The 12,656-nt window shown below is 41.1% G+C and overlaps 1 protein-coding gene across 10 annotated transcripts in view; it reads left to right on the top strand.

The window, feature by feature from the left end:
* The window catches only part of nrxn2b (neurexin 2b), an 811,982-nt gene that overhangs the window by 363,195 nt on the left and 436,131 nt on the right, over positions 1 to 12,656 (top strand). For all 10 annotated transcript variants that reach the window (XM_081599837.1, XM_081599839.1, XM_081599838.1 and 7 more), the window contains 2 exons: positions 5,756 to 6,194; positions 9,309 to 9,692. In XM_081599837.1, coding sequence (XP_081455963.1) covers positions 5,756 to 6,194; positions 9,309 to 9,692 — 823 coding nt within the window. The remainder of the gene's footprint in view (positions 1 to 5,755; positions 6,195 to 9,308; positions 9,693 to 12,656) is intronic.

Genomic DNA, 12,656 nt, shown 5'->3' on the forward strand with positions numbered 1-12,656 from the left:
TTTGGAAGCAGACTTAACACAAGACTTGTTATATCTTCCTTTCAAAAATGTCTTCCTTCTTTCCTTCGGTTGCTGAGTTCTTTGGTCCCCATGGTGCTTTTTGTTCACCAGTGTTCTCTAACAAACCCCTGAGACCTTCACAAAACAGATCGATTTACACTGACATTAAATTACACACATTAGACAATCAGATGACTCCAAAAGATATCAGAGTGTAGGGGGTTTAATACAAAAGCATCTTGGAAGAGGTTCCGTACAAAGTGGAGGGATTTTAAATGTCTCGGGGTCTTGTTCCCAAATGGGAGAATGATGGGCATCGATAGGCAGATTTGTGAAGCATCTGCAATGATGAAAATGCTGTATTGGTTTTTGGTGGTGAAGAGAGAGCTGAGCTAAAAGATGAAGCTCTTGATTTTCCAGTCAATCAATGTTCCTGCCCTCATCTGGGGTCACAAGCGCTGGGTAGTGACTGAGCTTGTGGGTAAAAACAGTCACTTTAAACGCAGCTAACTAAAAAGTTAGGCTAAAGCACTAAACATAAACATTAGCTCCACCAGCACTAAAGCACTATACCGACATGTTGTTTAGCAGAAGCTAATGTTAAAGCGTTAAATTGAACAAATTGATTTCCAACATTTGTCACAACACAGTACAGTGTTGTCAACAGGGTTACGGTATTCACAGCTACCTGTGTGGTCTGCGCCTCAGGAAGTCATTCTATGGAACAGATCTTTCACTCTTGGTTTCAGCTTTGCCGTTCTTGAGTATTGCTAACTTTGTTGCTAATTGACCACATTTTTCATTCAGAAAGTCTCAGGCTGTAGTTGTGCAGCAATAATTTTGAGTACATAGTAAACGTCATATGCTGCACAAGATCAAAGGTGGAGATTGTAGGCAAAGAAAATGGAATCATTGAGTAAATAAATACAAAGCATTGTTTTAAATCACCTGTTTGTGAGCACTGATAACATCCAGTTCTTTCTGTGTGCTCAATTCCAATTTTTTGAGAGATGCGTGATTACAATAAACGCCAAACTAAACCAAGAGAATTTCTTTTTCAGTCCAGTGAAACCAAGTTTTTTAATAAGAACCAACACAAGTATTTCCAGGTGTTGAGAAAACCTGCATTCAGAATGACTCGGCGCTCCAGATAGCACTGAATTCTCCGAAAGTAAAGGCGTACCCTTAACCCTGCCTTACACTTCATTTTTCCCAGTATTTGTGCCTCATGGCCTGACAAATTCAGTTGCAGTCAAGCTCTAATGACTCCATGATCTGAGCTGAGTCAGAGAGGCAACCACGAAGAAAGGTGTTGAGAAAACCTGCAATCAGAGTGATTTGAAGCTCCAGGTAGTTCTGTAGCTGCTGAAAGTGAGGAGGGAGACCTGCGAGTGAGTGCGGGGGGTGTAGACCGCAGTGCGTTTCATCCTGTGCTGCTGCTTCTGTGGCACAGCTTGGATTATCGCTGGCGTTATGGTCCGGGGCAAGGCTTTCATGCCGCCACCGTGGTCAAATGCCTTTGATACGGTTGGCCAGACCTCCCCCCCTAAACCCCAGGCAGCACAAATCCAAAGGAAGAGCACAGCAAGAGGAGAGGAAAAAAAGGCACCAAAAGAGACACTGAAATCATATGAAGTTTTTTATTTGGTGGGTTGGTGTGTGTGTGCTTCTACGTGTGTGTTCAAAGTCACCCCACATGCTATGATCATACTCTGTGTGATGTACTCGGTGCGCGTGTGTTTTCGACCCTCCTCCCAGAGAGGTGGAGCGTGAAATCAGGTCTCTCTCTTTCCCTGGGTCTTGTTTCCACCGACTCTTCTTCTGTGTGTCACCATCTGTCCCTCCCCTGAAACCTCCGACGCTCTATTACTCTCCCAGTCACTGACCTTGCTATCACCCATTTCACACCAGCCTCTCCATCAGCGTCCTTGTCACTCCTCCTGTATTTCTCTCTGCTCGCCTCTGTCCCTTCTTCTCCTCTTGGCCTCTCATCTTTTCCGTTTTTCGCAGGGAGACGGTTTTGTGTAATTAAGTCCATAGCAGTGCCTTTGGTACATCCTGCTTCGCCATCCTGATGGGCAAATTAAAAATTGATTTCTTCGATTGATTCCGTGCACTGGGTGAATGCGCTTGCCCTCATCTTTGCCCTCACTCGCTCCTACTATTTTTTTTTTCTCTTTTATTCTGTCCTCTTTTTTTCACATTGATGTGCTTTCTTCTTATCTGCAGTTCCTTCTAGTCTCACGTTCATTGCTCTATAAAATCTACTGGAGCTCGTCCACTAGCAGCTCATAGACATTCACATATGCATTTGAACCGCATTTCAACAGAAACGAGGCTGATGTTTTTAGGCAGACCCGAGTTTTATTTTATGATCCCCCTCAGAGTTCGATTGCGCATCTCCCCAAAAGAACCAGACTTTCTAAGCAAATGAACTAAACTTTGATTAAACTAGATTTAACAGCTTTCTGTGTACACTTTCCATAAGTACCAAATTCAAGCAAAAAAAATAAAAAATTACAGAAGTTAAGAGTTGGTGCCAATAAAAGAGCAACTGCAAAACACACAAATGAAATAATGAGATGAACAATGCTATTCATCACTCATTCTGATGTTCCTTTAGTTTAGCTGCTCTCATCAACCATGCTCATCAAAAACCTAAGAGAGAACTTCAGGTTGTTTTGCATTGCTGTAAAATGAATCCTATCAGACTGTCTTTTGTGGAAATTAAAATAAAAACCTGAAGAGACACATAAATATTTACCTTCGTCTTAAAGCTTTTCCCTCCTCTGCACTCATGTTTACACTTTTTTACACATTATCTCAGGCAAGTTCACACCTTATTAGCTGCCAGTTTTAGTGTTATCGTGGCTAATTACCAGGACTAATCTCTGCTAATGACAACATTAGGAGGTGTACAGTCCTTTGCGGTGGAGCTGCCAATTGAGAAGATGATCAAAGCAGCCTGAAGTTCAAGAATAAACTACCATTGAATTGCTCTAGCTGAACATTCTGTCTTTGGTTTAAAAAAGAGAGGTGAAACGGAGAGAGAGACTCTTACAAGCGGAAAAAAGTAGGATTGAGAGCAATAGTAAGAAATGCTCTACATATATACATACTGTATAGGGGTGGACAGATTGCCGTTTCCGAAATCTGATTTACCAATTCCGATTTTGACAGATACTAACATTTTTTGTTGGACATGTTGCTAAAAACGACGGTTTCAAAATTTTCAAAGGTGGGATGAATATTGTGAACCACGCCTGTAAAGGCGTGACCTGGCGAGCATTTATATCAGCCAGCCGTCCCTCACTGCAGCGCGAAAGGAGCCTGTGGATGATTTTCAGACATTCATGAAGGAACATAAGAGCAGTTTCTCATATAAGTATCAGCCAATCACACAAAATTAATGGCGGTTGTAAAACAACAAAATGGATCATTTCTGTCATCTACTGACATGGAGTGTGGCCAAAACTCTAATCTGTATACGGTATAATATGAACACAAAGATTGACAGCTCTGGTGGGAGTAGCCAATCAGATTCCAAGGGTATCCAGACTGCCCCAAATAGCTGAATGGCTAAAAAAGGAGAAGAGTTTCTCTTGGCTTTTTCGATCAGAACTTGCATTAGGTGGACAGAACCTCTAACGAGACATCTTAGTCAGATAAATGTTTGGTTTACTGATGCTAAATTATTTTTTGGGAAAAAAGACTTTTCGCCTCAAACTCAAACACCGAGCGACCACTCGGGGCCGATGAGTTTTCCAAGGCGTGCCTTCATTCATTTTAATGCCGAGAGTCAGGGCCTTGTGGGGGCACACATCAATCCGCGATTAACACTTTATGAACTCCTCACCGTTTCTCCCAAAAAACAGAAAATGTGCAAACCATTTTGTTGCACCAATGAAACGCCACTCAGGGAACAAAGCGACAAAATAAACGACAAGACAATGCACAAAAAAAATAAATAAAGGCTCCGGGGGAAAACCAAAAGCAGACTAGCGTGAATGTTGCCTGAAGTCCAAAGGTCTCCGAATGCCTTTGATGGAACACAGCTTTATCGTTTGCGCTTTAAGTGTGTGAACCTCTGCGCCTTACCGAGTGTTTTCAGAACAAATTAGCAGCTGCAGGCAAGATAAACTCTTGTGTTTTTAGTTTTGACTTTGTTTTCATTTGTTGAGCACACAGTACACAGCGTTCGATAGACCATCCTCAAGGTAACACTGCGAAAAAAAGCTGAGATTTCTCCGTTTTGCTTTTTTGTTTTTCCTGTTCCACTCCTTGTGCTCACTCACACACCTACACAAACCCGGTAAGAGTCATCTGAGTGGAAGAATGCCTTTTCTACATTCTCTTGTTTTATTTTTTTTAATGCCGGTATCCAAGCTACAACGTTAAGGAGGTTGTTTTGTTGCTGCAAAATCACAGGGAAGCAACCTGCTCTTTCTACCTGATTAGTGATGGTGTTGATTTTGTGGAGATTATGCAGCAGGCAAGACCTAAACAGATGCATTTCATAGATTAGCAGGTAAAAAGTTGGAATTTGATCAGAAAGTAGGCGAGGCTAAATTTCAAATAGAGCGTGTTCTCAATTGAGCCGAGTTACCGTAGCTTGATTACCACTTCTCCTTTTGGGTAGAAAGGGAAGGACATATTAGGGTGACCCTCATGAATTGACAATGATGTCTTTAACCCTTCCAGACTGAACGGCTCGGTGACGACACAGCCAAATTTGCAGTACCATAAATCCGCGACACTTTGAGCTATCTGAAAAATTCCAATGGTTTCTGAAAGAGGAGACGTTGCGCTTGTCAATATTATTACGGTAATTTCACTACTGACGTAACGAGTGAAATTAATCTGAGGGGCTCTCTTTTAGTAGTGGTACATTGCAAAAATAACTGCAAGATATTGAAAGTTCCAGTTGTTATGGAAATACATTTACTTACAGGACATTTAAATAACTTTGTACAAATAAAATAAGGAAAAATATCCAGGCAGAGATGTGAAACTTAGGACTCAAAGGGTTTTAATAGTTTTTATTGATTGTTTCAATCTATTTAAATCTATCTGTTTCAATTACATATTAATTGACGTTTATGTGCAAATAAAATAAGATTATGGCCAAGTGACCAATTTCCATCCAAGTCCCATTGGCAGATTGATGTTTATGATGTTTAATAATAATAATAAGAAAAAGCAGCCTCACATAAAATGCTGCACACATAAAATCTCTAAATAGTGAAATAAATTTTATCATTTTCTCATAAAAGAGAAAATGGGCTAATTAAACTGTTGATTTGCAATTTGTAGTCGATAGAGGTTAAATAATTTTCACTTTAAGTTGAGTAGAGTTAGCATTATGCCGCTTAAAATGGAGCTGAAAGCAATGAAGCTACGCTAAGCTAAAAAGGCTAAATTTGTGACTGCAAATATTAACCCGTGTTCTAGGCTAGTGTTTTACAAAGTGGGGGCCACCAGGGGCGCTGTGGAGGGCTCAGAAAGTGCCATGCGCCTCTGCATGCATGTACAGTTTGATACTGTATCATAGTGTTTTCTACTATATTAGGTATTTAGACCAACAACTGGTCATTGTAGTTCATAAGACAGTACCAAGTGTTATATTTAAATATATAATGTCTGATTTTATATTTAAAATTAGCCATTTTAAATATAAAAAATGGCTAAGTGAGAAGTGTGCTTTTGTAAGCACACTTCTCTTATGCCAAACCCTGCTGTGCCATCTCTCCTACAGGTGGTGTACAAGAACAACGACTTCAAGCTGGAGCTCTCCCGGCTGGCCATCGACCGCGACCCTAAGATCACGCTGCACGGCGACCTGGTGTTCCGCTGCGAGGACGTGGCGGCTCTCGACCCCGTCACGTTCGAAGCTCCCGAAGCTTTTATCTCGCTGCCAAAGTGGAACACCAAGAAGACGGGCTCCATCTCCTTTGACTTCCGCACCACCGAGCCCAGTGGACTGCTGCTGTTCAGCCACGGACGTCCTCAGGGGCCCAAAGAGCAGAAGCCCGGGAGGGAACTGAAGACCGATTACTTTGCTATGGAGCTGCTGGACGGATATTTATACCTGCTGATCGATATGGGCTCTGGAAAAACAAAGCTCAAGGCCAGCAACAAGAAGGTCAATGACGGAGAATGGTGCCATGTGGATTTCCAGAGGGAAGGGAGGAAAGGTGAGGAAGCAGGATGAGCCGGAGAGAAATAATCCAGAGCTGCAGAGAGTAGGGGTTGTGTTTTTTTTGTTTGTTTTTTTTATTATAGTGTTGCTGGAAAATGTGATGATTACAGTGAATGTATGTAGCAGAGATGCAAGAGGAGACATTTAAATTGCTTGAAAGACCAAATGTCAGTTGCTAGTCCCATAGTGGAATATTCTTGCTTTGGAAATGTTATAAAAATTAAAAAACAAAAGCGATGTAAAAACAAATCTAATTGTGCCTCTTAGAATAGAAAAGAACAGACTTTATTGTGGAAAGGTGTACTATATATTGCACAGCAGGCCAGCAACTGCCCAAACAAACAATAAATAAACACATTATTCAGATAAGCAGCTAGAAATGTAGGTTTAACATACACAACTGTTTTAAGAAACGACAGAATACCCAAGTTATTTCAAGAAGAGGTAAAAAAAAAAAAAAAGAAAAATCAGCAGTAAGAGACCGGGTAACATCACAACAATATCTAATCTAAGAAAATATGTCAAGACAGGATTAAGGTGATTTTTCACTGTCTCTATGTGTTTTACATCATTATTTTTACCTCCACACAGCACTACACAGCTTTTATGTGCAGTGAGACAGTTTAGCTTTCTCTCGCTCTCCTGCAGTTTGCTGCCATGTCATGACATATAGTACAAAGTACAGTTTCCTCTCATGTACTTTGAATACACTGAAACATCCACACTGAAGAGTTGCTGTAACACACACTGTACTGTAGCCAATCACATATCCTGCCTGATCAAGTTGATTCAAAATGAGCCGATTTTGGTTCACAACCAAATTTCTTTGGCTAACTGATAGAAAAACACGGTTCCGGGTGTTAATGTTGTCGAGTTTCTCACAGTCACATGTGCCTGCAGTTTGGAGAAAGTACAGAAAAAAATGAGCATTTTCAAAGAGAAAAGGCCAGGTAGTCCAAGAAAGACATCAAAGCGTTAGGACAAAATGCTCAAAGCAACACGCTTTGAAAATAGCAATGTGCATGACAAAAGAAAAGAAAGACAAATTGGCAGCGACAGGAGACAATATTTGTCAGGAATATGCAAAAAAATATGGCAAAAAAAAAAGAATTATTAACATCTAAAGAGAAGAACACAGGGTCCCACTGGGTTAACAAGTAGGGGCTATACACTGTGGACGGTTAACTCAAAGCAGGAATGAGAATGCTGGAGCCCAACCCGTTCTGCTTTTGATTATGCATTATTGCAACCAAACATGTTTACTCTGATGGTTTTGGTTCATGAATTCTTTACAGATTTTAGAATTTTCTTGATCTTAACATAGATATGTTATGCACTGCAAAAATACTATTTATTGTCAAATCTTAAAGAAAAGTATCCATGAAAATTATGAAATGTTAGTGATTTTACTGTTTTGTCCAAGTGATCATAGGGGTCAAATAATTCACTTTTCAATGTTTTGTTGAATTTATTGGACAAATAAGGGCAGGAATACACTAATATATATGTTTAATATTAATATTAAAATTGGTGTTATGGTCAATAACATATATCTATCAATATTATTTCCTTACCTTTTTAACAACATGGAAAAACAACTACAACACACTGACCATTGTCTCTGTGTTTAAGATAAACACACACACATCCCATGCTCCATTTCAATCACCAGCTGCATTTACAAATGTGCACAAGTCCTTGTCAATATTTTGCTAGTGTGAAAAAAGCGAAATTTGTAATTGCGGTGTTTACATTAAATAAGAATACAAATTAAAATCCCACGATTAAGGTTGTTCACGTGACAAGTCATTAAAAATCATGGCAGCGACGGATGTAAAAAGTTACACATTGTCTGAAAAACATAAAAAAACCATCATCCTCTTACTACTTCCTGTCGTCGTCTTCTAGGTTTTTACGTTTAGTAACATCCAGCTTTCGATCATGTCACTTGTGTGAGGTGAAAAAAATGCTTCCATTGTAGTTTTTGAAATACATCTGTTTCAGTATGACTGAAAGAACATACTCGTTCGTCCTGGTGCAAAAAAAAAACAACAATTTATTAAAAACTTGCGTTTTTCAAAATTGGCATGTTTCCTTTGGGTGGGTTTATTTTTGCTATTTCAATTTGTGCAGTTCTATGGTTCATGGAAATGCCAAACACACACAGACACAGCAACAAGATGGAAATAAATATTGGTTATTAATATCGGCACATTTACTCTCATCGGACTAATACCGATAAGTCTAACATCGGCCAATACCGATGTTGATGTCAGTATATCATATATCATCTAAGTATTAAGGACAAAATGTAGCTTGATCACCAGATTAGGAGATCATGATTATAGGCAAATCTGTTTCTCACAGACAATTCTGACACATTCTGTTTACGTTACACCATGCTACACAATAGTAACAAAACCACTTGTGGTACACATTAAAGTATCCGAGCTTTTCATGGCTGTGATGTCTTGAGGACTCGACCAGGAGTACGCTTCAATCCGTGGCGTCTGATGAATGATCCGTAGGCGTTAAAGCACCTTGTGGACATGATACCTCCTCCTAATGGTGCGGCATAATGAGAAAGGGTGTGAAGGAGCGCCGGTGTGTATGTGCGCGCATGCGATCCCAGCGCTGCTCCTGCTGTAATTGGCTTTTAATAGAAAATTAAGATGGAGTCGTTAATCACAGAAGGAGAGGAGGCATTTTGTTTCACCCACTCCCTGCTGCATTCTGCTTCCCTTCTCTTCTATTTAGCCTATTATAGAGACATTAGACACACACATGTGCTCACACACTCTTCTGTCATCTATCCTGTTTCCCTTTTCTTTCTTCTGACTTAGTTGTGCGACCCTAATTTTTCCACCTTCTGGCCCCTCGCACTTGTTCCTCCCACTTGATCTTACTTTATTTCTTTTTCAGCCTCTCTGGCTGTTAATCATTTTTATGGCTTGTTCTACAGTAAAACACATAAATTAAATTTTGTCTAAATTTACAGAATAGAAAGTAATAAACAACAGATTATTAATTTCCCTTGTTCTTATACGAGATCTTTTCCCCTCATTACTTAACTCTAACTAGTGTCCTTGTCTGTGTTGGTCGCCTTTAGGGTCCATCTCCGTCAACAGCCGCAGCATGCCCTTCCTGTCCCCAGAGGGCAGTGAGATCCTGGACCTGGACAGTGACATGTACCTGGGCGGACTGCCCGAGTCCAAGTCGGACCTCATCTTGCCGCCAGAGGTCTGGACGGCGCTCCTGAACTACGGATACGTCGGCTGCGTCCGCGACCTGTTCATCGATGGCAAGAGCCGCGACGTCCGCCGCCTGGCGGAGATCCAGAGCGCTCTGGGCGTCAGCAGCTTCTGCACCCGCGAGCTGCAGAAGCGCTGCAGCAGTGCCCCGTGTGGCAACGGCGGCCTGTGCAAGGAGGGTTGGAACCGGTACATATGTGATTGCACTGGCACGGGATACCTGGGTACCAACTGTGAGATAGGTAAGGATCGCATCATAAAAACATGCCAGGGCATTTATAGACGTTAAAGGGGTGGTATTATATGTCCACATAATATCATTTTATAGCATCAGTCAAGTAACTCATGTCACCTTCTGCTGTTATAAATACGCCAAACATGACTGAAAACAAATTTGACATCGCAATTTACTAGCTTGAAATTGGGCCTCTGTCTCTTTAAAAAGCCCCTCCTCTTTACAAAACCTTCAGTATGTCATTGTATCAACATTCCTTCATTAACAATTTACAAACATTCATCAGAGCACTGGACTGAGAAATGGTTGCTATATAATGAGTTCAGCAGATGCAACAGTTCCCCCAGGTGTTTGCTATTTGCTGCTGGCTAGTCTGAAGGAGCTGAGTAGGCAACTTGGAAACTACAGGTCCAAGAAGGAGCTTTATGAGTTTTACACCATGTTATAATGCTATGGCCTCATCAAAATCAAACCTGCAGTGTTGCCTTAATTCATTAATGCATGTTTGACAAATCCGTTAATCTCCCATGGCAAACGTTCAGCTGTGCAAAAAGCCTGGGTGAAACTTGCGCTGCCTTCAAAGCTTCGCAGTTTTCAAGTTTCTGAGCTTTTGCCTCACGGAGCAGCCCTCCACTGCGACTCCCCCACTCAACTCCTTCAGACTAGCCAGCAGCAATTAGCAAACACCTTGTGGAACATCAGCTGAGCTCATTACAGTAGCTACTGCTCAGTGAATCACTGGTAAAAACATTGCTAAAGGGTTAACAGAGGAGCCATGTTGTGATGACTTCCTGAAGTCCGAGTTTCAGAAAGAGTAGAAGCTTTTTAAAGAGACGGAGGCCCAATTTCATGGTGAAGTCTAATTTCTTTTAAGTCATGTTTGATATATACAGCATTTTTTTTCTATGAAATGGCACTATGTGGCTGTAAAACACATAATACTGCCCCTTTAAGAAAAAGTTTTGAAATTGTCAGGTTTGGAGAGTCGAACAATACACATTTCGACAGCATTTTATGTCATTTTTTTCATTTCCCTGGTCATTGACATCATTAAGCGGCTGCTGTTATAGTGGGACTGAAAGCTCCAGAGGGAGTTGTGTCTGAACCGATTGCCGCCCGAGGCTCGGTTGCAGTGGGGTCCGGCGGTTGTGTGGGGGCCAGGCTGGGAGGTTGGCAGCAGTGTGGCAGTGCAGCCGGGCTTATTGCCACCATCTGTGCCTGTCACACAAACCAAGGCGGGTGGGTGGGGGTGATACGCCAGGGGGGCCGTGGGGTGAGCTAGTCAAATAGGACCATACTGCTTCTGAGCAGCTCTGGGAAGATCAGTCTTTTTTTTTTTTCTTCTTCCTTTCTTTCTTTTTTTCCTTTTGCACGTCTGTGGAGGCGAGCAGGCATGGCAGTATCAAGAGTTTGAGGGACAAGGAGGGTAATGAGGGAAACAGAGATTGGATTCAAATCAGGACAGCTGAAGCAGACGATGACATTTCTTTATTTTGAAGGGTGATATGTTCGCAGTTTAGTCCTCAGGTGCTCCAATCGCAGGTGTGGTTTCCGTATCGCTCTTCTGCCATCTAGTGGTGTTCAGTGTTACCGCAGGAGCAAGACAGTTTTCTAACAACCACCCACACACCCACTTTGTGTCAGGGAATTACATTTTGTACACAGACCAAAACAGACCGACTCAGAAACAACAGAAGACGGTGGTGACGGTTGCCAGAAGGAATCAGACTTCTTAATGCTGCAAAATGATTATTATTTGTATTGTTTTGAGCTGTATGTTTGCCAGAAGGTGGTTTTGTTCAGCACGCTGTTTTTACCTGAATCTCAGCTCATAACTGGGATTTTTATTCCCATCTCAGAACATGATGTGCTCGTGCTCTACGTGCGAACACCTGATGTGAGTGACTCACGACAGGCTGTGGTGAAACATGTGAATTCGCTGTGCTAGATAAGAGCAGCCCTCGGGGAACTGTCAGTCTCCTAGGCAACTTTCATTATACGTGCATTAATCACAGCTGCATGTCAAATTTAAAGTGCGCCTTCTGGAAATCGAAAACAAGCAGTGCTTGACATTTTGTCCCCTTATTCTGAGATGCAATCAAAAATAAACACTAATCTCTCTGCTCTTATAAGTCAGTTACACTGTAATTGTAAAGATGGAGAAATGAATGCAGTGTGTGTTTGATCTTATTTCTGCAGTTTTTTTTGCCTTTTTTTTTAGACCCTGCAGAGCAACACGAGACTATTGAAGCTTATATATCCTTTTGCTAATTTGTCTCTGGAAAACAGATCCAACTCAGTCAGACTGGGTAGAGAGGATCTCTGATAATTAGATTTTAAGTCTTACAGCAGCCTTCTCAGTTGGATTTAGACCTGATATAAATGAATGTTAGCCTCAGATTGTCTCTCATAATGCTTCACATGAACAGTGGTTTTCTTTTTGCCACAGTAAAGGACAGACCTATGGAGTCTACTACTTAGTTTTTTTTTTATTTCAACGATTAGTATGGCATCACATTTATGCCAAAAACCTGTGGAGCATATTAAGCTACAACAACAATGCGGTGTATTAAATGAGAGAGCATGTATCTCTGATCGCTGGCATATTCCCAGGCGCACAAATGCAGCACACCGAGCAGTAAGTAACAATAAAGAGTACTAGTACACTAGCAAAAAGTACATTTAGCTAAACCCTGGCTACAAGTCTCTGGATAATTCTTTAAAGATGTCACCAGCTACCTACTAAAATAAATGTCCCATCTTAAAACAAGTGCTACAAATAACAAACTTCTTTTTGTTACCTTCATATTTTTCTTCTTCATCCTCCTCTTCCTCTTCTATGTTTTGAATCCACATCATTCTCTCCTTCTTCTACAGTTAAGACCAAGTCTAACGGTGCAGGTCCGAAAATATCTGTCCAATCAGATGATTCAGGACTAAAGTTAAACTTCACTAATTTATTAATTTATTA

Source organism: Poecilia reticulata, chromosome 18 (genome assembly GCF_904066995.2).
Source record: "Poecilia reticulata chromosome 18, P_reticulata-male-v2, whole genome shotgun sequence".
Lineage (NCBI taxonomy): Eukaryota > Metazoa > Chordata > Actinopteri > Cyprinodontiformes > Poeciliidae > Poecilia > Poecilia reticulata.